Source organism: Phocoena sinus, chromosome 16 (assembly GCF_008692025.1).
Source record: "Phocoena sinus isolate mPhoSin1 chromosome 16, mPhoSin1.pri, whole genome shotgun sequence".
NCBI lineage: Eukaryota > Metazoa > Chordata > Mammalia > Artiodactyla > Phocoenidae > Phocoena > Phocoena sinus.
The window spans coordinates 61,160,121-61,184,326 of record NC_045778.1 but is presented as its reverse complement, the minus strand read 5'-3'; the positions used below and the strand labels follow the sequence as shown (position 1 = coordinate 61,184,326).

At 41.6% G+C, this 24,206-nt stretch overlaps 1 protein-coding gene across 1 annotated transcript in view; it reads right to left on the bottom strand.

Annotated features, from left to right (window-relative positions):
- Positions 1–24,206, bottom strand: part of SORCS3 (sortilin related VPS10 domain containing receptor 3) — a 606,008-nt gene that overhangs the window by 211,139 nt on the left and 370,663 nt on the right. Inside the window, exon 5 of the mRNA XM_032608449.1 lies at positions 23,542–23,615. Coding sequence (XP_032464340.1) covers positions 23,542–23,615 — 74 coding nt within the window. The remainder of the gene's footprint in view (positions 1–23,541; positions 23,616–24,206) is intronic.

Genomic DNA, 24,206 nt, shown 5'->3' with positions numbered 1-24,206 from the left:
CAAAAAGAATAAAATATCTAGGAATAAACCTACCTAAGGAGACAAAAGATCTATATGCAGAAAACTATAAGACACCGATGAAAGAAATTAAGGATGATACAAAGAGATGGAAAGATATACCACGTTCTTGGATTGGAAGAATCAACACTGTGAAAATGACTATACTACCCAAAGCAATCTACAGATTCAATGCAATCCCTATCAAACTACCACTGGCATTTTTCACAGAACTAGAACAAAAAAATTTCACAATTTGTATGGAAACACAAAAGACCCTGAATAGCCAAAGCAATCTTGAGAAAGAAAAACGGAGCTGGAGGAATCAGGCTCCCTGACTTCAAACTATACTACAAAGCTACAGTAATCAAGAAAGTATGGTACTGGCACAAAAACAGAAATACAGATCAATGGAACAGGTTAGAAAGCCCAGAGATAAACCCACACACATATGGTCACCTTATTTTTGATAAAGGAGGCAAGGATATACAATGGAGAAAAGACAGCCTCTTCAATAAGTGGTGCTGGGAAAACTGGACAGGTACATGTAAAAGAATGAAATTAGACCACTCCCTAACACCATACACAAAAATAAACTCCAAATGGATAAAGACCTAAATGTAAGGCCAGACACTATCAAATTCTTAGAGGAAAACATAGGCAGAACACTCTATGACATAAATCACAGCAAGATCCTTTTTGACCCACCTCCTAGAGAAATGGAAATAAAAACAAAAATATACAAATGGGACCTAATGTGATTTAAAAGCTTTTGCACAGCAAAGGAAAACATAAACAAGACGAAAAGACAACTCTCAGAATGGGAGAAAATATTTGCAAACAAAGCAACTGACAAAGGATTAATCTCCAAAATTTACAAGTAGCTCATGCAGCTCAATATCAAAGAAACAAACAACGCAATCCAAATATGGGCAGAAGACCTAAATAGACATTTCTCCAAAGAAGATATACAGATTTCCAAGAAACACATGAAAGGATGTTCAACATCACTAATCATTAGAGAAATGCAAATCAAAACTACAATGAGGAATCACCTCACACCAGTCAGAATGGCCATCATCAAAGAATCTACAAACAATAAATGCTGGAGAGGGTGTGGAGAAAAGGGAACCCTCTTGCACTGTTGGTGGGAACGTAAATTGATACAGCCACTATGGAGAACAGTATGGAGGTTCCTTATAAAACTAAAAATAGAACTACCACATGACCAAGCAATCCCACTAGTGGGCATACACCCTGAGAAAACCATAATTCGAAAAGAGTCATGTACCACAATGTTCACTGCAGCTCTATTTACAATAGCCAGGACATGGAAGCAACCTAAGCATCTGTTGGCAGATGAATGGATAAAGAAGACGTGGCACACATATACACAGTGGAATATTACTCAGCCATAAAAAGAAATGCAATTGAGTTTTTTGTAGTGAGGTGGATGGATTTAGAGTCTTTCATACAGAGTGAAGTAAGTCAGAAAGAGAAAAATGAATACCATATGCTAACACATATATATGGAATCTAAAAAATAAAAAAGGAAAAAAAAATGGTTCTGAAGAACCTAGGGGCAGGTCAGGAATAAAGACACAGAAATAGAGAATGGACTTGAGGACACGGGGCGGGGGAAAGGTAAGCTGGGATGAAGTGAGAGAGTGGCATAGACATATATACACTACCGAATGTAAAATAGATAGCTAGTGGGAAGCAGCCACATAGCACAGGGAAATCAGCTCGGTGCTTTGTGACCACCTAGAGGGGTGGGATAGGGAGGGTGGGAGGGAGACGCAAGAGGAAGGAGATATGGGGACATATGTATATGTATAGTTGATTTACTTTGTTGTAAAGCAGAAACTAACATATCATTGTAAAGCAATTATACTCCAATAAAGATGTTTAAAAAAAAAAAAATGGAGTGGCATGCAGTGGTGCCTACCAAATGAATGGCAGACAATGGTGACAAAGCTAATTAGGTCTCTAGGTGTAAGGATCCAAATGTGATGTCGTAAATCCACAACCCCACACCAGCTCTGCTCCCAACAAGGAAAAAGCAGCATTTTGCGGCCAGTGAGATGGCAGCCCCAGTCTGTCCTTGATTTATCTCCAACTCTTCCAAAACAAGCTCTTTCAACCTCTAAACCCAGAGCCTTCTCTCATCTATCTCCATCTCCTCAAGTCCACTGTTTCCTAGCAAGACCACAAATCTAGAATAGATCCTCCAAGCCCTGAACATTGGAGAAAAGACAGCCGAGGAATGGATGTTCACAGGGAAAGATTTCAGTGGGGGCAGGAAGGAGGGAGAAGCTGCTTCTTAGTATTAATGCAGGTCTTTTGTGCAACATGGTGACAAAACGTCAGCCATGTATTGTTCCACCAGATGAGACCCTGAATGAATATTAATCTTTAAAAACCTTTTCTGGGTATTAGCTTTTTATAAAGCACAATGTTTACCCAGGGGACCATCCATAACAGTAGTTAAACACTGTAACTCATTGTGTTTCTAGAGTCTTGGGAAATAGAAATCCTTTAAGTACTTTTTCTCTGCTTCATGGGAGCTAGTTTTCAAAGTTTAAATTGTTTATATTTCACACTACTCACTTCCTAAATTCCATTTATAAATCAAAGTAGCTTTTGAGGAATTTGATGGGAGTGAAATGGATTAAGAATAAACATATATATATATGTATATATATATATACATATATATATATATATATATATTTGGTCATTTGAATTAATTGGATTTTTTTCTTTATTTTTACTTCTAGCCGCTTCTGTGAAGATACTTTGAGCCAGGTCTGGTGTCTTCAGCTTTGGCCTGGAGATCAGGTATGTTGCCAGGAAAGAACATGTTGTGACTGTCCTCTTAGATTACCAACTTCCCAACTCCAATGATATCATGTCTTGTGTTCTCTGGCATTGGAGTTGATCTGGCTAATGTCTCAGAGATCCAGGATGAAGGACAGTTCTTTCTACAATAACATCTTCTCATTCATAATCACTCAGATCCAGGCTCTAGAACTCACCTTGGGTATTTTATAACACTGATCTAAAAGTTTCTACCCCATCCAATTAGAATCAAAGGCTCTTGGTGCCGGAAGGGTTCTCAGAGGTCACTGTGTTACAGTTGGTTTTCAAATCAATTGGGAATGAATATATTTTCCCAAACTATTACAGGCTGACATTTTTGTAAACGCAATAAAAATATCATAGAATGGGCTTCTCTGGTGGCGCAGTGGCTGGGAGTCCGCCTGCCGGCGCAGGGGACACGGGTTCGTGCCCCGGTCCGGGAAGATCCCACGTGCCGCGGAGCGGCTGCGCCCGTGCGCCGTGGCCGCTGAGCCTGCGCGTCCGGAGCCTGTGCTCCGCAACGGGAGCGGCCACGACAGCGAGAGGCCCGCGTACCGCAAAAAAAAAAAAACAAAAAATCATAGAATGTCACACTGCTACAGAAGTTTCTAAAGATTCTCAATAGATGTACTTATTTATACTTATAACAAATCAGCAGCAGTTTGTGGACCAGCTCTGGTCCCTGGACTATACTTTGAGAAGCTATGATGCTGGTACAAATTTCTCATTCTTCATTCAGGTAAGGAAGCCGAAGTGTAAGGGGACAAGGCAATTAACCACAAACACATAATTTCTTAGCAGGAGAGTTAGATTAAGCCTAGGATTCCTGATGCTAGCCACAACTACTGAATCTCCTCATATTCATTCACACTGAGATTAAGAAAGATGGACCCGTGCACAAAGACTCCTCAATACCTGCACCCTACATAGTTTGAGTTTAAGTATATTTGTGTATCTGACAAGGTCAGACTCCCTGTTACATATACACCATTAAGGCAGGCCTTCCAGACTCCCAGACTAAGCTGGGTCCCTCGGTTTTACCCTCACATCGCAATATTTACTCATCCTTCGTTGCTTTTACCACAGTTAGCAATTACATCTTTACCTGATTATTTCACTACCATCTGTTTTCCCTGCTGGGCTAGAAGGACTAAGGGGGCAAAGACTATGTCTGTTTTGTCTCCCATCATAGCCTGGTGCCTAGCACAGTGCCTGGCTCCGAGCAAATAATGAAAGAATTAATTTTGTTGAAAGAATTAAGTAATGAGTGGAGAAGTAATGCTAGGGTAGCCCTCTAGGGCCCCCTGCAGGCACTACGGGAGCTAGCAGGATGCCCAGTGCTGCCACCATGAGGACACCAGGACTGCCGCAGAGCTGAGCCTGGCTACGCTTTCTCCATGGCAGCTTAGCTCCTCTGCCTAGCAACCTCTTCAGGCTTATTTCAAGGGGCCTTTTATCAATACGGCAGGCAGGTCTGTTCTCCCCTCCTCCCTTCTTCCTGATCTCCCTTCTTGCCTCCTAATTTCCTTTCTTCCTTCTTTCTTCCCTGTAATTATTTCTGTATATAACACTGTGTGAGGCAATGTATATAGAGATAAACTGTCTGGCAGGATCTCTGCCTAGAAGAAGTTTACAATATAGATGGGGGAAGAGAGAAGTACAAATGATCGGGTGATAAAAATCAGCAAAGATAAACATTAAGACAACATGAGCTCCAGGAGTTTCAACTCCTCTGCCTGGATTTTAAGCCCTTCACAGTCAGATCCCATCCTACCTGGCCAAGGTGTACCCAGTGTACATCAGAAACCCCGACTTCCTCAGCACCTCCAAAACATCACACTTATTTCTGTCTTGGACCCTCTAGCTCCTGCTGCGGCCCTGGCTGAAACGTTCTCCTTCTTTTGGCTTTGCTAGCTCTCACCTTGCCGCCGTAGCTCAAGTGCCGCCACCTGTGAGACCCACCCCACCCTCCAGTTTCTCGTGGCACAATTATCTGGATCACACAGGTGAACACTCAAGCATCTGACACCTCACGATCAGGTCTCCCAGCTGATCTCTGAAGGAAGCAACTGTGGCCGGTATATAGTCACCGTCCCCAGAGTACTTCCAGTCTGAAATTGTGAATGCTTCAATGGAAATACCTAGCAAGGCCAAAACAATCTAGTTTTAGGTGATTTTACTGGATCTACCATCACCTAGAATACGTAAAAGCAAACTCAGGGCAAAATGCACATAGGTGCCGTTGGAAGACATCACAACTTATCTCAGAAGTGGCTGTACTTGTGTACTTGAGGTAATGTATGAAAGAGTTTTCCAAGACTCGGTTTGTCATTTATAAAATGGGGATAGTAAGGACAGCTGGGAATAATGGGAATGATATATAATTAGGGGTAACAGCGGCATGATATATGCAGTGCCGCATCACTGTCTACACCATGATTCCCAGTGAGTCTCTTGACCTCTCTGGGTCTCAGTCTCCTTGTCCATAAGCTGAGTCTATTTTCTCAAGACTCCCTTCCCACTTTAATTGTCCAGGTGTCTCTTAGAAGCCAGAAATGTCTCTCCTGGGTTCCCAAGGTCAATAGCTGCTCCAGACACGGCTGCTGATTTCCTCTGAGCAGCCAGAAGGTTCTTATTCATTATACAGCCCCATCAATCATCTGCAGTCCATAGGATATTTAATACGGAATCACTTAATTTAACAGTCATTTTGACATAAGAAACTGTTTTCTTAAAGCAAGAACTGGCTGTAAAACCTCAAGTGATATTTTATGGCTGCCGTATAATAAAATGATTCAGCAATTAGTGATTAACGACATACAACAGTAAGTTTCTCCATGGTCACCTCCCTGCTGCTGCGGCTTCTCTCTGGTCTCAGCAGTCACACCTGGAGTGACAAGCCTCTTTCTATAACCAGGGTAGATTTCTGAGCCTAAAAGACCTTTACCTCCATCAAAAAGTATCTGATGGAGCCTGGCACCATAGTGGGGCTGAATGAAAGCATCTAAATAGACACATTCCATGGCCTGGGGGAAAGCTAGCAGTGGAGCTCCCTCAGACAAACCACCAAGGATGAGGTTCAGAACAAAAGAATAAAGTGTTGACTCCCTAGGTTTCGCTCTTTTTGCGGCAGGGTTTTTGTGAGAAAGGCTTGTAGAACCTGTGAGCCGACTCTCTCCTGCAGCCTCCTACCCATCGCACTGCCCTCCTTCCCTGTACTTTTAGCCCTGACCCTCCCACTGCCAAAACACCGAACACCCTCTTGCTGAGAAGCACCCCTGCTGTGGCACCCTTCTCTGGCCTCTCCTCCCACAAACACCAAAAATTAAACTTGACAGTGCGGGCTTTCAACACCGAAATATCAGCCCCACTCTTTCCTCATGCATAACACTCACCCAAACATTACGGGACAGACTGTCGGTGCTAATCCCATTTTACAAATGAAGAAACTGAGGCCCTGGGTGCCCAAGAACACACGGCTAGTACGCAGCACAACCACGATTCCAACCTAGGCAGTCTGCAGCCAACGCCCTCGACCCTGGGCCGCTGCATTGTTCTGCTTGCACGCTTGTTAAAAGATAATCGCAGGAACAGGTGTCATGGACAAAGCACATCACTTGGCCCAGCACGAGCCCTCAATAAATGATAATTTATGATTATCATCGTTACTTATTTTACAACGTTGTTTATGACTGCCTTGTTATTTACTGTGATTATTATCAAAATTCATTTCCCTCTTAGGAACAAGAACAGGGTTGGGAGCAAACCTCTCTGGCCCCACTGTAGTGGATACAGTGGTGTGCTATCCAGACCCCACTCTCTTCCAGGCACTCACTCCCAGTGTTGGAAGTGTGAATAGCTGATGACTCCCAGCTGAGTCCCTCTCCGGAATTTCCCACAGCTGGTGATAGCACCTCACCAAGTTCACGCTCTTCCCCAGTGGTAGCCCACAACTTAAGGACAGTCAGCCTGGAGGTAGGAAGGCTCAGTCCCTTGGCTCAAGGCTGGACATCTCTGAAGGGCCATCCCAGCTACACAGCTCTCATGGGATCAGTCACTGCAAACTCCTTCCCAGCCGACTCCTTCCCTGGCCACAACACTGCCCGCCTCACCCCTCAAAGGGGTGTTATTCCTGAGCTCCACCAAACCGGCTGCACACAAATTCCTGTCTCAAAGTCTACTTACCAAGGGGGCACTGCCTACAACACCCACCCATGCCCCCAAAAAACAAGCAAATAAATACAAAAATGCACAGGGAATATTGCTTTAGTGTCTTTTTACACTGGGGGAAATTACACCTAAGTCCAGAGTATGGTTTCCATTAAGTGTGTTAATATCATGCTGCATTTAAACACTCACTAAAAAATTTATTAGTAAAGTCTTTGAATCTGTGGTCACTATAACTTGTTGATTTAGTTCCAAGTAGAACTTGAGTTTTTAGATATTATAAAGACAGGAAACAACATTCTAGAATGGAAGAAGGATTTAGATTTAGATTTATTTTCTATTCTTCAAGATGTTCTTTTTCTTTTTCAACTGTGAAGCACATTTTCTAGAAGTTCCTGAAGGTCCATCTACTCTTTCCAATATTTGCTCTCCCCAGTAATAGCCTTTTAATGGGCCACCTGGACCCCAGTTCTTCCTTCTATGATTTGCCCTTCATCTCACTGCAAGAATGACCTTCCTAATGGCTGGTCCCAAGTATGCCTATCACTGAGCAGAGCCTTTCAAGTGTATTAACTGCAAAATCTTCAACCTGGCATTTAAAGCCTCTAAGTTATCGTTTTAATCTTCTTTTCCAGCCTTACCGGCATCTCTTCTCTCATGAGCGTAGAACTTGAACTTCCCGATAGATTGAACTATTAACATTTTCTAAACACACCGCATGTTCTCCTACTTTGAGGCTCTTCTCCTGCTCCTTCCTCTGCCTGATATGCCACCATTACGTCACACCAGAAGGCCCGTGAGCACAAACAGAGGTCTGCCTATGGAAACTGAAACCATCTGTCAAGGCTCCTCTCAAATGCCACCTCCTCCATGAAGGCTTTACTGATGTCACCTCCCCTGGCCCCGCCATCTCAGGTGGTACCTCTCTTGTGGCACTTCACCACTATCCTTTGTATCAGACACTAGTCCATGTGTCACCATTTTCTTTGCCCTACTGTATCACTAGCTTTTGCTGCATAATAACCCATGCTAAAATGCAATGGCTTACAAACAGTTATTTATGCTCATACATCCAGGGCCAGCTAGGGAATTAGCTTGTCTAGACTGGGCTCCATGGAAGACTCCGCTCCAAGCTAGGAATTGGGGCAGAGCTGGGCTGTGCAGAGGTACAGGTCTATGTGTGCCTCATGTTCCTCATTATGGAGCCTGGAATGAGGGGGTCACAGCTACCATGGGATGGCAGAGGGAAAAGACGCATACCCCAACCAGGCAGGCACTTTAAAAGTTTCTGCTGTGTCACATCTGCTAAACTTTGTCAACACAAGTCAAAGGGATGAGCCCACAGCCAGGCTGAGAAAATACCTGCCACACACACGTCCAAAGGCACCGCAAAGTTCCACGGCAATGGGTTTGGAAGTACAATTTTATTACTTAAGAGATAATTAAGCATTGGAACAATAACCCACACCTACTGTCCTTTATGTCCCTTTGTATGAATACACTATTCACAGAGTAGGGACTCCAAACAGTCTCTTGAATAGAAATCCTTAGTAAGTACATCTAAATGGACACAGATAAAATCCATAACCTCATTTATGCCATAGGGTTAATAAAAACTAGAGGTATTATTTTAATAATGACTAACATCTATACAGCATTTTACAGTTACAAAGCATTTTAATAATGCCTTCCAGCTTTCGAAGCACACTTAAATGTATTATCTCATTTAGCATGGAATGTATGCATTTTTAAAAGATGCCTGGAGGTGGCAATGTCTTCACTAGTTGGAACTACTCTTTCACGGTGGATGTCAAGTACTGTGGAGAAAGGAGAGGGGTTTTGGTAAGGGGCCCCAGTCGGTAGGACTCAAAGCACAACACCTAGGACCCCACTCACTTGCCTCCCTGGTTTTCAAAACCACTTCCTAGCCACCTCCTCTGGTTTCTAAAACCTACTGGGCAAAGAAATTACTGAGAGAGAGCTGAAATAGATTCCTGAAGCCAGGGTCTGCAGATTCAGATCAAGAGTTTCAGGCTGGGGCCCAAGAATTTGCGTTTTTAACGAGCACCTTGGGTCAATCCACCGCAGGTTTTCCCTTGTCCATCATCTGAGACACAAAATTCTCTCTATCAGGGGAGTGGACAGGATTTTCTCTCCTGCCACCGCTTAATGTTGGAGATCAACACTCAGGCTACGAGTGGATCATTGACTCCTGGGATGAAAGCATTGGACCAAACCTTCAAGACCTTCTAGTCAGCTCTTTAAATTCTACAGACGAAGATGCAGAAAGCCACAGGAAGCCTATGAGTGCCCCAAGGCCTGACTGCTACTCCAGTGGCAGAAACACAATTAGCACCTGAAAGCCCTGACTCCTTCTCAGGCTCTTTTCACTACACCTCACAGGTCAGGGATTTTCTCTTCCTAACGTGCGGAGTTTCTCTTTGCTCTGGAAAATCCTAACAAATCTCACATTAAAATAATAAAAAAGAAAGAAAAGAACGAAAGGAGACATGGCATCACTCCCCCTATCATGTCACTCATGTTTCAAATCTCTTCTTCCACGGAAGTAGAAAATAGTCATAAAACCCAGCTCTATTTGTCCCATTTCACTGTTACTTCTTTAAGCGACACTTGTTAAATGGGGCGGGGGGGGGGGGGAGCTTAGAAATGTATGACGCAGGTTCCTGGACCTCTCATTCCCAGCATCACTCGGACAAGTGCATGGCCATCCCATTTTAAACCCTCCAGTGCTTCTGGCCCAGCTCCTTGGCAATTACTGCACACTTTGGTACCTTTTATAGATCAGACGGGTTCCGGGGTCCGACCTTTGCGACGCTTCAATCTCCTCGTAACCATCTGAAATGCTCAGTGGGCAGAGCAGGGACCCCACCCCCACCCCCACCCCAGGGCTCTCTCTCTGCCTCTACTGTGCATGGTTCTGCCTGAATTACTTGACAGATTCTCTTCAACACCGTTAAGGGAAAAGGCTGGAGAATGTCTGAATATGACACAGCTGGCCAGTGGGGAGATGAAAAGGGGTGGGGCATGGCCCTAATCCATCATTCAGGCTGTCTTTCCAAAGAGCAGATCTGAGTAAGAGGCCTAAAGGGGGGGGGTGAGTCCTGACTTGGGAGAATTTGAGGATTCTCGAAAGACAGTTTTTTCCCTCATTGTATTTGTAAGCAAAGGAGATCAAGGTAGTAATACACACGTCAACTGCTAGATTCAGATACAAACAAACATGTACATGGAAGGAAAACTGCTGCTTTTGAAAAGCAATTTGCTGACAGATGAAAAAGCCTAACTGCCTAACGGTATTTCCTGTTTTAAACATCCCTGTGAGAACAAAACAAGCTAGGGTGTAGTCACAACACCTGGGCTCAGTGCCATTTGCCACCAAGTAAATGAAGTGTTAATTTCCTCCAATCCAATCACCATAGTCTTTCACCCTCTCTCACACCTGGTTCTATAAATGATCACTTAACTTGTCAAAATCATTTCCACGTGAGTGTGGACATTTATCTTCTCACCAAAACATGGTGAGCCCCTCGACAGAGTAGAGGGTCATCAGGTAGTGTCCTCATTAGCACAATAGCTTAGGTTCTTTGGCAAGATTTTAGCCATTCAGTAAGCATCTACGCTATGGAACTGGACATTTCAGGGTGGTGCAAGCACTAAGGAAGGATAACTTGAAGACCCTTATACCAGTATGCAGCTTGTGTAAAATGAAAAGACCAGTCTAGATCAATGATTTTATAAACATTTTTGTTCGTTTCTTTAATGAATGGTCTTCTATCTTCAAAAGAAATCTTACGCGTAAGCCTGATATATAAAACATTAAGAAGCTGAGTAGTTCTGGCTGAAGCAAAAATGATGGGGCCAAGGACCTGATCACTTAGCACCCCTAAGGCTTCTCTGTGTACCAGGTAGTGCCTGGGGCAATTTATCAGAAGCCCCACAGAACTTCTGAGAGCACTAGTGGAGAAATCACTAGACCAGATCATCTCTCAGGGTCCTTTCCACTCTAACTTTTCCATAATTCTCTACTATAAAAGAGAGTTTCTCAATTCAGTGCAATATTCTGCCACTTGAAAATGATCATTATAAATACTAGGCCCATATACAGAAAATTACTTAGGTTGGTTAAAAGTGGAAAAAAAAAGACATAAATGCAGGGACATATTACAACTATAATTTGGTGAAGATTACTTTTATGTGTACAAAAGTTAGAAGAGGACAAGAAAGAATAGAGTGTGTGTTAAAATGATTAAATCATTAGCTCAATAAAAACCTGTAATGTATCAATTAAAGTATAAACAGAAATGAATTATTTAAAAATATATACTAGGCATATATTTTTAAAAGTCCACAACTCCATAATTTTTCATTGGAGAATGAAACTTGAGATCAAGATACTTTAGAAGATTTGCATCTGTCTTGAGGAAAATCAGTAAGCTTATCTATTGACAGAGAGTTGCACACAAGGCACTTAAGCATCTCAAGGAAAGTGCCTAATGTTAATGAACCTTCATAGAACACGAATATCATGTCATTCCCCTGCACAAATATGAATGCCCTCCATTACCCAGAGAGACACGTCTAAACCGCTCACCTGGTATTTGAAGCCCTTCACAGTCTGAATCTAGTCTATATCTCTAGCTTCATTTCTCATTGCCCCTCAATGCAAATCCTATTTTCCTAGCACAGCGATTCTCAATGGGGGGAGGGGGGTGCCTCTCAGAGAACATTTGGCAGTATCTGAAGATGAGACACATTTCTGTTCTTCACAACTAGAGGAGTACTGTGAGCATTTATGGAATAGAGGCCAGGAATCCAGCTAAACCTCTTACAATGCAGAGGATAATTATCCAGACCAAAATGTCAAAAATGCTGAGGCTGAAAAACCCTATTCTAGTAGATCTACTAACTGCTCTCCAGACATACTATGACTTCGGCTTTGTTCTAATCAGCTTCCCTTCCCAGGAAAACCTGTCTCCCTTTCTTACTTGCCAAGTCAACCCACTCTTCAAGGTTCTTCAATCCCATCTCCAAGAAGCCTTCACTTGGCATACCAGGCTAACCTGGGCCCTTCAGCTTCTGAGCAATCATGACATTTCTTCTAATATTCTTTTGGTGCTTGCGGTTTCTGGCCACACTCCCTTGGCAATCTGCGTGGATTCGTCTCAACATTTGCATCACGTCTGTAAAAGCACACAGGATCTGATCCAACACAATCTTTAGTTTATGGTTTTATGAATTTCATTAACATCAAGCTAGAAATATTTTTCTCTAAAAATAGCTTTAACATGTATAATAATAAGACATATGCTGATACCTGGAAAAACAGATCAGAAATACAAACACTGACTATTAGGTAATAAATGTGATTTGAATGTAGAGGGGAAAAAAAGGATATGCAGACCTTGCTCACTTTCAAAGAGATGCTAAGTGTTATCTGCCACCAAATTAACGAGGATGGTCATTTCTTCCAATTATCCTCTCATATTATAAGTTGTTTTACTATTAATTTTATATCTAATATTTATTAAGCACTTACTACTTGCCAGGCTAGAGGACTGACATTCAGCCAGGAGGCAATGGCAGGGTGTACTGATGCCCCATCAGTCAGAAAGGACACCAGCTGATTAAGTACAATTGCCCAATGTCATAAAGCTATTAAGGGCAAAGCTCTTCTCCTATGTAAATCCTCAACCCCCCACTCCCCGACAGGAATGAATCTCTAGCCATATCACACTCTCCTAGTCATTTAAAATTTCCTAAACCATGTATTTTCTTTATAATGTAAAGAATCTTCGGGCACCGGGATTTCCATGGTGGTCCAGTGGGTAAGACTCTGCACTCCCAATGCAAGGGGGCCAGGCTTCGATCCCTGGTCTGGGCGTGCCGCAAATAAGAGTTTGCATGACGCAACTAAGAGTCCACACGCTGCAACTAAAGATCCCGTATGCCGCAACTAAGACCCAGCACGGCCTAAATAAATAAATTTTTAAAAATCAACATTTAAAAGAAAAACAGAAGAATCTTAGGGCACCAACTATATGTGCATGTAGGCAAATTACAAATACACCTCATGGCTATCCAATTCGGTCATGCCAATCTGAAGAAAGATGTTATGTACGAAATATCTTTACTTACAATAGCACCAAAAGTAACAATTCCTAGAAATAATATTAACTAGAAATGTGTAAGACTGGTATAAAGAAAACAATACAACTTTTACTGAGGAACAGAGAAATAGTGAAAAAGGAGAGACAAACCATATGGCCAAAAATGAAAACTGGATATCGAAACTATTCAGTTCTTGCCAAATGAATTTACAGCTTTGCTGCAATTCTAATCAAGAATCTAAATAGTTGCTTTATAGGGAGGGGGAAAGAGGGAAATTTTGAAAAATGATGAAGTTATTTCAAATTTATCTGGATGGGGCTTCCCTGGTGGCGCAGTGGTGGAGAGTCCGCCTGCCAATGCAGGGGACACGGGTTCGTGCCCCGGTCTGGGAAGATCCCACATGCCACGGAGCAGCTGGGTCCGTGAGCCATGGCCGCTGAGCCTGCGCGTCCGGAGCCTGTGCTCCGCAACGGGAGAGGCCACAACAGTGAGAGGCCCGCGTACCACAAAAAAAAAAAAAAATTTATCTGGACGGACAAATGAGTAAGATAAGTCAAGAATATTTGGAAAAAGAAGAAAAGGTTCTATTTTTGTTTTTTTGTTTCGTTATGTTTTGCAGGAGAGGAGACTTGCCCAGCCAGGCACTATGTTGTGTTATAAACAATAATTAAACACAGTCTGGTCTGGCTCAGGGCACAGAGGACTGACCAATCCAGCAGAATAAAGGCTGCTGACAAACGCTACCAACATCAACGGTCCCTAACTTCTGACCAGAGTTTCTCCTGCAGGAAACCATCAGAGGAAACAGTCAGAAATATGGGCACAGAATTAAGTGGGAAGATGTTCATTGGATTTTAATTACTTAAAAAAATAAAAATCCTATAAAACCTAAAAATATCCATCAGTATGGATAAAATTATTAAATTATAAAAATGATTAAATTATAGTCATAAGAGGAAATAGACAACTATCAATATGAGATTTCTGAAGCATAATATAGGAGAATGCACAGTCTTTAATATATATAATATAATATATACATATTATATATACTGTTTAGTAAACAAGCATTACAAATCAGAAAACTTCAGCTAATATTTACATGACCACAGGCTGAGGGCACGATTTAAACATAAAGTAATAGAAGACATTATAACAGGAAAAATAAAAAGATTTGATCATTTTTTTTAAGTAAAAAGTATGTTTGATATCATAAGGCAATTAAAATCCAAAGAACAAACTGGAGACAATATTGAAACAAAATGAGACCATATAAAAATGCCCATAATAAAGAAGAAGCAAAAACAGATGGTCACATAAAAGAAATACAATGGCTAATAAATATATGTCTAAACTCACCAGTCTGATAAGAAATGCAAATTAAAACAAGGAAAATGCATTTTTGCATATTAAACCAGATTACTTTTTTAAATTAAATTTTTATGAGGTGCAGCGAAATGGTATTTCACTAGTTGGAGTGCAAATTGGTACAAACTTTCCAGAGAACAGTTTGGCATGCTAATATTTATATATATATATGTAGTTTGGGTAGTCTATCCTTAAAAATTATAATAATCAGACCTTGAAAAGATAATTACTTAAAGGTTTTCAAAACAACATTCCACTGCCTTCCTTAATAGTAAAAGTGCAGAAGCAAGATCAATATAAGATAATATAATATTAATGATTATTTAATATTTAATAATAATATTAAATGATTATATAGCCACCCATTAAGATACACTGTAAGTAATGCAAGTTTTAAATTATGTTTAGAGAGTGTAGAGAATGGTACAGGAAGATGTTCAAGTATGTTTTAAAAAGATACAAAATTTTATAAACAGCATGATCTCAATTGTAACTAAAACTTAAATATATTGAAAATTATACTATATTATAATAGGGGAAAAAGTCTATGAAGAAGTACTTGATTTTTTAAGTGGTGTTTTCTGGGCAGTGAAATTAGAAGGAATTATTTTCTTTTCCTGCCTTTCCTTGAACGTATACAATAAGCTTGTATTGACTCTACAACCAGAACAAAAGTAGTTAAATTGTGTTTGTGTCTTTTAAAAATCATTTTTGTAGTTTTGGCATTGCCTCTCCCTCTTTTCCTACAAGCCTGAGACACTTCTGCTCCAGGACTCTTCCTGGTGAGAAGTTCTCTGGAAAGTTTGCATTTCTTCTTAAGGTCTTCCCTGCTTTACACACTGCTATGGACTGAATTGTGCCTGTCCGCCCCCCCACCACCCCCCACCTTTCATATGTTGAACCTTTAACCCCCAAGGCAATGGTATCTGGAGATGAGACCTTTGGGAAGTAATTAGGTTTAGATAAAGTCATCACGGTGGAGTCCCCATGATCACATTAGCATCCTTATAAGAGGAAACACCAGAGAGCTAGCTTTTCCTCTCCACGATGTGAGGACACAGCAAAAAGGTGGCCATCTACAAGCCAAGAAGAGAGTCCTCTCCAGAAACCAACCATGCTGGCACCCTGAACTCGTACTTCCAGCCTCCAGAAGTGGGAAAAAATACACTTCTACTGTTGATGCCACCCAGTCTGTGGCAGTTTGTAATGGCAGCCTAAGCAGATTAATATATACCCCTAACCCAACCTGGAGCAGAGCACCCTTAGATTTCCTCAACAAGAAAAAGGGTGATTCTGCATGCCTGCAACCCTGTATCCAATCGATGGGTTAAACAGCCTCTGAGCCTTCAGCTGGATGCTTTCTCCTTGGGCCACTCAGCTCAATATCCTTCTCTTTCTTCTCTCTCTAGGCCTCTCCCTGACCCTCCAATTCTCAGATTCCCTAGTCAAGGCTACTAAGCCCAGCTCACTACTATCAATGTATTCAATGTCCCCACTTCTTTATGTAGGGAACAAGCCCTAAATGGCAATCTGAGTTTCAGGAAGACTAGAGCAGTCAAAGTGCTCTACTCCACGTGGGCCTCTCCTGACCCCTCCTCAAAGGACAATAACCTCTGAAATCTCACCCACTGAGAACAATCAAATTTGCTCCCCTCTGAAAGTTTATTAGTGAGATTTGTCTGTCTCTGAGCTGAAGGACTACTTCTCATGTCCTTCACATAATCATCAGGGTGGAATAAGCATTTGGAAGCCATGTGTCTCTAATTCCAGAGAAACCAGCCAAGAAGCTGGGGAAAGAAGAAATGGTGTTTCCATTTGTATCTTGGAATTTTTCTTACACTGAATTAGGTGAGTGGTTGTGGCTATCTCTGAATTCTTTTTGACACACAGAAATCTTTTCAGATTTCCCAAGGCAGGGTCAAATATGATGCCTTCCCTTCATAGTAAAGAATTCACTTAAGTCTACAGCTACTTATGTCCCCTTATTTCCCCTCCTTTGCAGAACTCACCTGTGCTAAGCATGATCACCACGTGAGTCCAACAGGTCTTGACTTCAACCAAAGAGGTGAGTGTTCTGTTCTCCTCAGTGCACTGGACTGACGACCACGTGTAGCTTTCGAACACTGCATTTGCTTTCGGCATTAAGGCAGCTCTTCCAAGGCCATGATGCAACCAGACATGCAGCATATGGGTGGCCCCCCTCAGCAAAGGAGAAACTGATTTCCGCTTGCAAGCTGAGCTTTCACATCTCCCCTCCTGACCCTGCATGTATTATTTTGAATGTAATGTATTTTTAAATTGCTACACCATTTAAAAAATATAAGGGTAAGGGAAAGTTGAATTAAATATTATTTGTGGCATACCCTGGTTCGCAAAGGGCCTCTAAACCTGATTCCTTCCACGAGGTCGATGCCTAAATCCCATTATTTGAGATTGCAAATGACTGTGTTTGCAAAATTGTAGATGCACGTTTAGATGCAGCTTCAAAAATTCACCCAATAATGTTAACTTTGTTTGAAAAGATCTTGACTTTCCAGGAAGCAATCTCAAATCATTCTGCCTGTCCCTTAACTCTGTCTCTGTCATGGATAATGTATTAATAGCCAAAGGGTGACTCGCCATGTAGTTCTTCTGGAACCACAGTTTAGGAGCCCATCCTTGAAGCAAAACAGAATCCATTCCAGAACAGGTGAGATCTACAGAGTTTAAACTGAAGTAAAGGTGTAAGAGGGTTCACCCAGCCACATTATCTCAAGGTAATCATGCCCCATTTTCACTTCCTGCTTCTCTGCCCTATTGGTCCACCCTCACAGCTGCTACTAGGCTGAGCTGGGTAAGTCTAGGACTCAGGTATTTGGGATTTTTGTAAGTGAAGTGAGCACTTCTCTGAACAGGAATGTGCACACTTGGCTCATGTGCGTGCACGCACGCACGCACGCACACACACACACACACACACACACACACACACACACAGGCAATAAACATTATTCTCACAAAGCAAAATCCTGCCCATCAAAATGTAAAACAGAATAGAATAGAATGAAACAAGCTCAGAAAACCTCACTAAAAAACTTAGCAGCTAAAAACAGCAAATATTTATCATCTCACTGTTCCTATGTGTCAGGAATCTGGGCGTGACTCAACTGGGTGCCTCTGTCTCAGGGTCTCTCACAAGCCTTCAATAGACGTGCTGGCCAGGGCTGCAGACTCACCTGAAGGCTTGACTAGAGAAGGATCTGCCTCCAAGCTCACTCACGTGATTGGTGGCAGGATTCGGTTGTTCCTCACTGGAACCAAGCTGTTGGCCTGAGGCCCTTAGTTCCCCACTGACTACTGACTCTAACCTCCCTCAGTTTCTTGTCACACGGGCCTCTCCACTGGGCAGCTCACAAAGCAATTACAAGAATGCACCTAAGACAAAAACCATTGTCCCTTGGTAGCCAAATCTCCGAAGTGACATCTTATCACCTGTGCCACATTCTAGCCACTAGAAGCTAGTCGCTAAATGCAGCCCAAACTCAAAGGGAGGGGACTATACAATGGCATGGTCTCCAGAAGACAGAGGTCATTGGGGGCCATTTTGGAAGCTGCCTGCCACAAGAATGAAGTAAGTATTAGCTATAAATACTCATACTTGCACAGGTGTGAATATACAATAGCACAAAATTGATATCTTTGATGACAGGTGTCAATGATACTCAAATGAATATATTCTGAGGTTATTATTCTCCTTTCAGTGGTAATTAGAACAAAGTCACTAAACACTAACAATCACCAATTTCCCCTCCTACATGTTCTAAGGGATATACAGCAAACAAAGATTGATTTCCTGGGGGGTAGGGTGAGAGTGATAGATGGTGAGGTAGAGGAGAGAGGGCAGGTCATTCTATATAAGAAAAGCTTATGATACTTGGGGAGGAAGGTGTGTGGGGATAGAGGGGTGCTCTGGAAGGGGATGTTCTGTGGACAATAAATCTCTGTGACTGAGAATAGTTTTAGAACCCATGGAAAGAGAAGGAAAAGTTGACAAGGTAACTACCATGACGATCAAGATCTTGGAGAGACAGATATGGGCAAAGGATAGTTTTAGAAAGACTCACTGTGTGGTGTGTGATATAATGCTTCTTTGCAATCCCCTTCAAGAAAATGTTTACTAAAAACCTACATTGCTCTAAAATGCTTTCAGTGTTGAATTTGGGTCATACCACTTGAATGCCACACTCTGTTGAGACTGGGGAAAACGTAAATTTTTATTTGGGCTACCTAGGACACTGGTCCAAGAAAACAATCCTAGATATTAAGGAAATATACATAAAATATTAACCAAACTGTTATTTATGATAGTGAAAAATATGAACATTTCCAATGTCCAATAAAAATAGAGTAATACAGTATGTATCTTTACATAACGAAGAGTTGCATAGACAATTAAAATGACGGCTATAAAGATTTTATAATAACATAAAAATTGTTATAATAGCATATTAAGAGGGGAGAAGGGAGATTATACAAATTCACATGCAATATGTTTAGGCTACATATTAAAGAGCACAGGCACACAAAAAGAGACTGGGAAAAACAAGAACGATGAAAGATTGGAAAGGAAATATTGCAGTGAAAGGGTTTTTTAGTCCATATCCTTCCTTTCTCCTTTAAAAGATATTTTCCTAGGATCTCCTATCTATACACACCAGGGAGGACACGTTTTGCTTTTCCATTCTCCCTACCCTCCCTCATGACCTTTCTAAAAGAAGAGAAAAGAAGCTGCTGGCAGAGCCATCGCTAGAAATCTACAGTGAGTAGGCTGACCTTAATCAAAGGACAATAGAGCCCATCCCGACTGTCCCTACACACCAGCCACTCCAGCCTGCAACCAGGCATCACAACAGCTCAAAAGAGCTGTCCACAAGGGACTCTCTCCATGAGCCCCCTAAAGTGGGCTAATCTACAACTTGTTCTACATCTGTTGATTCTTATAGGGTTTTTAAAATCTAAAGACCAGTCTATTTTGCAACCCAAATACTCCGGAAAAGAGGTAAGAGTTTAAGTTCCTGGCACCTCAGTGAGTATTACTTTATCAGAACATTCTCCTGCAGTGACAGCAAGGAAGAAGAAATGGACCCTGACCTTTCAGGAGAGAGAACAATTAAGGGGAAGTCAGTAAGGAAGAGACATAGGACACATTCTATCTCTCCTTCAAGATAAGGTACGACCAAATGCCATCAGGGATCAGAGGCACTTAGAGGCCAGTCCAGTTACACAGAGAACTCAGCAAGGCCTAGGACGCCTGTTCCCTCAATGGAAAAGAGGCCAGAAGAGGGTGAACACCTAGGAAGGGTGAGGGGCTGCAGAGGCAAAGCTGTGAACCGTCACAAGTATTCATATTGGACGTGCAGCGAAAACAATCTTCCCACAGCAGAATGGGCCTGCCTGTTAAGTATCTTCCAATGGAAGAGTGGAAATACTATTCATTTGTAGTTCAGTAGGATATTAAAACAAAAACAAAAATCCCCACTTTTTCCCTACAGTAGCTCTGCCCGAGCAGAGACTAGAGAAAGATTTACATTAGGCTACTTAGCCTCTCTTGTACTCTCCGTGCAAACTAAAATTGCTAAAACAGTTGGGGTGATGAATGCGAGCATAATCTGCCTGTTAACCAGGTATCAAATGAGTGAAAAGGTCGCATATAAACGAGTTTTCACGTCAGTCTGATTCTCAGGGCATGAGTTTGATGGCCCAGTCACTCCATGGTGTAAGATTCCTAGGTGACCTCTCTTGATGGCATTAGAACATCTGGAATTCATAAAGAAAACTGTATCTCTAGTTGAAGCTTTCATGATCGATGCTAATGAATATTATGCCCCATGCCCTGTCTAACCCACAGGCACTGTGGGGCACTAAGGAGGAAATGGATCATGATAGCTGCTTATGATTCCCAATGCATTTTCACAGCCATTACGTTGATCATCACTGTAGATGGTCGATTCTTCTCCAGCACACTTGGCAGAGATCTTTTCTGAATCACAGTGTTCTTCCCCCCAAGTCCCTTCTAGGTTGCTACTTTCCACCAACTGAGGGCGACATGGGAGAAGAAACCTAGCATTCGTGAAGGATCTATCCCTAGACATTTGAAAATCTCCAAATTATAGATAAAAATATTTGGACAATATTTTGTCTGGTTAGCAGGTTCACTCTATTTGTCTACATATCTCAAGATAAGAGTCTTTTATTTCAATGTCTTGTTTTTGGCAATGACTGCCCTGTCCCCAGTGCATCCCCACCGTCCCTAATACCACTTCACCCTGCAGCAACCCTCCCAAAGAAGCAGCTATAGGGCTTTGGGTTGTTGATTTGTTTTGTTTTTACCATGTCAGAAGAATTATGACTCCAGAAAGAGTGAGGACAACAAAGTTAGGTTGAGATGTGGATTCTTGGCTGTAAATTAGACCCATTCGATTGTTATCAGATGTCCACAGGTAAACAGTCTCACTGGGAATGGGATTCAAATTTGCGTCCCAGAAAAATGACAAATCACTTATGTGTCACAGTCTTCAGAACTACTGGTAAACATAGTATTTTAAAGACATAACTTACAAATTATAAATCTGAAATGGTGAAACGAAATTGCCAAGAGTCCAGTTCCGAAAGGATTATGTCTGGTCCTTTCAAGAAGCATATGAAACTGACAAGAAGAATATTGTTCCCATTGCATAGATGCGGAAACCAGAGCTTGGAGAGGCGCTCTCTCAACCAAAGCTGTGCTCTACACCCTGAGAAATGCACACTTTGTCTTTCCTCAAGGAGGTGCCCTGTCGATATTTCCACTCCTAACCCATACAAGCCATGTCTCTCCAACATAAGCGCTTTCAACAGCCATGAATTCTGTCATTGGGGAAAATTTTAAAAAAGGTCTGTGTAAAATGAGCTCTTCCTCTGCAACTCCTATGGCACCTAAAAGAATGATCACAGCAATTATACATCAGAAACGGAGAAGTGATAATACAAAAATGGAATTTTCAGCTACCACTTGGCTAGCCAGCACAGGCACTAACTTTTATATTTCCCCATGGGGGCACATATGAAAGAAGCACAGAGTGGAGAAGAGGTGAAATACAATTGCCAGGACCTGAGGATTTATTCTTTCTGCTACACAAAGGAAGGGGGAAGGCAGACAGCAACTGGAACATTCTCTTCTTGCTCTTTGCAAAACAAAGGAAAATGCTGCTCTTCATCCACTTAATTTCCTTCAGAAACAATGACAAGTCTTATCCAGTCTACTGTACTTTCCTTCTCCGTCAACGTGACTTCCTAGTCGGCTAACTGCCTTACCATCTCAAGAGTTTGTTCCAGAAATAGCAGAGGGCTACTTTTTTCTTTTTGAGGGGCTTCTGAGTGTTAGCACACTGAGAAACTGGCAAAAAGCAAAAAGGCAGTAGTTATATAGCTAGAACATCAGAAAAACAAATATTTCCTTTTTCCACCTTAGTCTATTGAAAAAAAATCTTAATACAATTCTAAATACGACCAAATAATCATTGTAATACTAGTTACAGACCAAATAATAGTTGGTCTGAAAAGGGAAAATAACTGGGCATAGCCAAGGTATTGAGTCAAAAGCAGTGATCCCAATTCCCTTTTTTCTCTCAGTGCTTTGTGTATACGACACGGTTGATTTTCTCCCAGTACTTTGTGTATACGACACGGTTGATTTTCACAGTGTGCTTCAGCAATCATCATTTTAATTCTGGACAAAGTTCTATAGGTACAGAGGGGACTGGGTGAAAACGCTGCTTCCAAAGATGTTGGTATGGTTGTATAGACATACGGGGATACATATACCTACATGACCACCACCCACACACACACCACCCCCGCCTTGTGGAAGGCATAAATGGCCATCTTGTGACTTCTTAAGGGACTGACTAAGGTATTTAAAGTGAGACATGGAAGAGGTACTACTTTCAAATACTGTTAATTTTTTTGTGCTTTTAATTAAGCACATAATTAAGCATATATACACTCTGGTGTACGCTTCCTACATATATTTGGCCATCATTTCTGCCGAAATGAAAGCGAGAGACAACTAAGAAGCATTTCATAGAGCAAGGAAGAGTAAAAGGTAAAATTATACCAAACCAAGTTTAGTTTGCTACAACCAAGGTAACAACAGTACGCATGTATTAAAAAAATACCAATTAATAACAACACTTGCCCCTTGTACAAGAGTAAATCTGTTCTCCCTGATAAGACCAACTAAAATTTACAACATAATATATAGTTAATGAAGTATTTTTCAATTAAAAAAGAATGACATTTTCTGATTGGAGGAAGGGCTAATTCTTCATCTTAAACACATATTCACTCTTAAAAAAGTTTTTCAAAATGTGCTCCACAGAAGTGGCTCTGAAGGATTCGGGTGTGACGTGAGAAAGGGATTCTGGAGTGAAATGAGTTTGGGCATCAGTAACTTTGTGTTTGGCAGCTTCCCTCCCTCTGGGCTTCTCCAGAGTCTTCAGTATCCTAACGTGAATCCTGAGTCTCCAGGAGGGCAGAGTTAGAGAACCATTACCTCAAATTATGTGACCACAGAAATGCCTTTGGAAGGAGAACCACTGTGTGGAACTAATGTTCTTCAGACTATGTTTTTGGAATACTGCTTTTAGAACAGGTTCATGAAATATCTACTATTTTCCAAAAAGAAGGGAGACTAGTACATAGCTAAGAGCACCCCATCATGACCTTCTCATGGAGCTCTCCAGCCCATCCATCAATCACCAGGGATTATGCTACATGCAGAGTCTTTCTCAGGAAGTCTTAGTGGGGCCTGAGATTGTGCGCTTCTAACAAGTTCCCAGGTGATGCAGATGCTGCTGGTCTGTGAACCAAACTCTGAGTAGCAAAGGGCTAGGACACACATGACTTCAAGGGCTGAAGGTGTCCAGGAATTGTCCCGAGTGCTATGTTGTCTGATAATTCCTTATCCAAGAGGGTGGTGAGACCGAGGATGGGGCTTACCAGTAAAACCTGTTGGGTGTGATGCGTTCATGCATGAGTTGCCACCGTCTCCCGAAGTCCATGGAGCTGTAGAGCTGCAAAACAAGGAAGTGAGGAGAGCATAAGTATCAAGGGACACTGTTTAATCGAAATGCACGTGTCACCCTTCTGGAGATGAACATTCCAATCCATCAGAGCGCCTAATGCACTCGAGTAGGCATCCATTCTATCCAAATGCATGAATATGACTGTGCTATGCTTATCATGGGGTCTTCTAATTCAATATACATCCAGTACATCAGCTTCATTCAGGAAATATTACTGAACATTGGCACCATGAGTGAACTACGTTTTTTAAAGTCTCTTTTTTGTCCAGTAAATAACAGATATGTTTGTGTGCGGTCGTATATATATATATATATATATATATATATATATATATATATACACATATATATATATATATACACACATATATACATATATACACACACACACATATAACTCAAAATAATCTAAAAGGTAGTTAAAGAGATATATTAGCATTTCTACTTTATAGATGAAGACATCAATGCTCAGTTCTACAAAGTGACTATAGCAGCCGTACGGAAAACCAGGATGTCTATGCTGATTTAGCAGATGCCAGGTTTACACTACAACACATCAACTCCACCAGCTCTCACAGT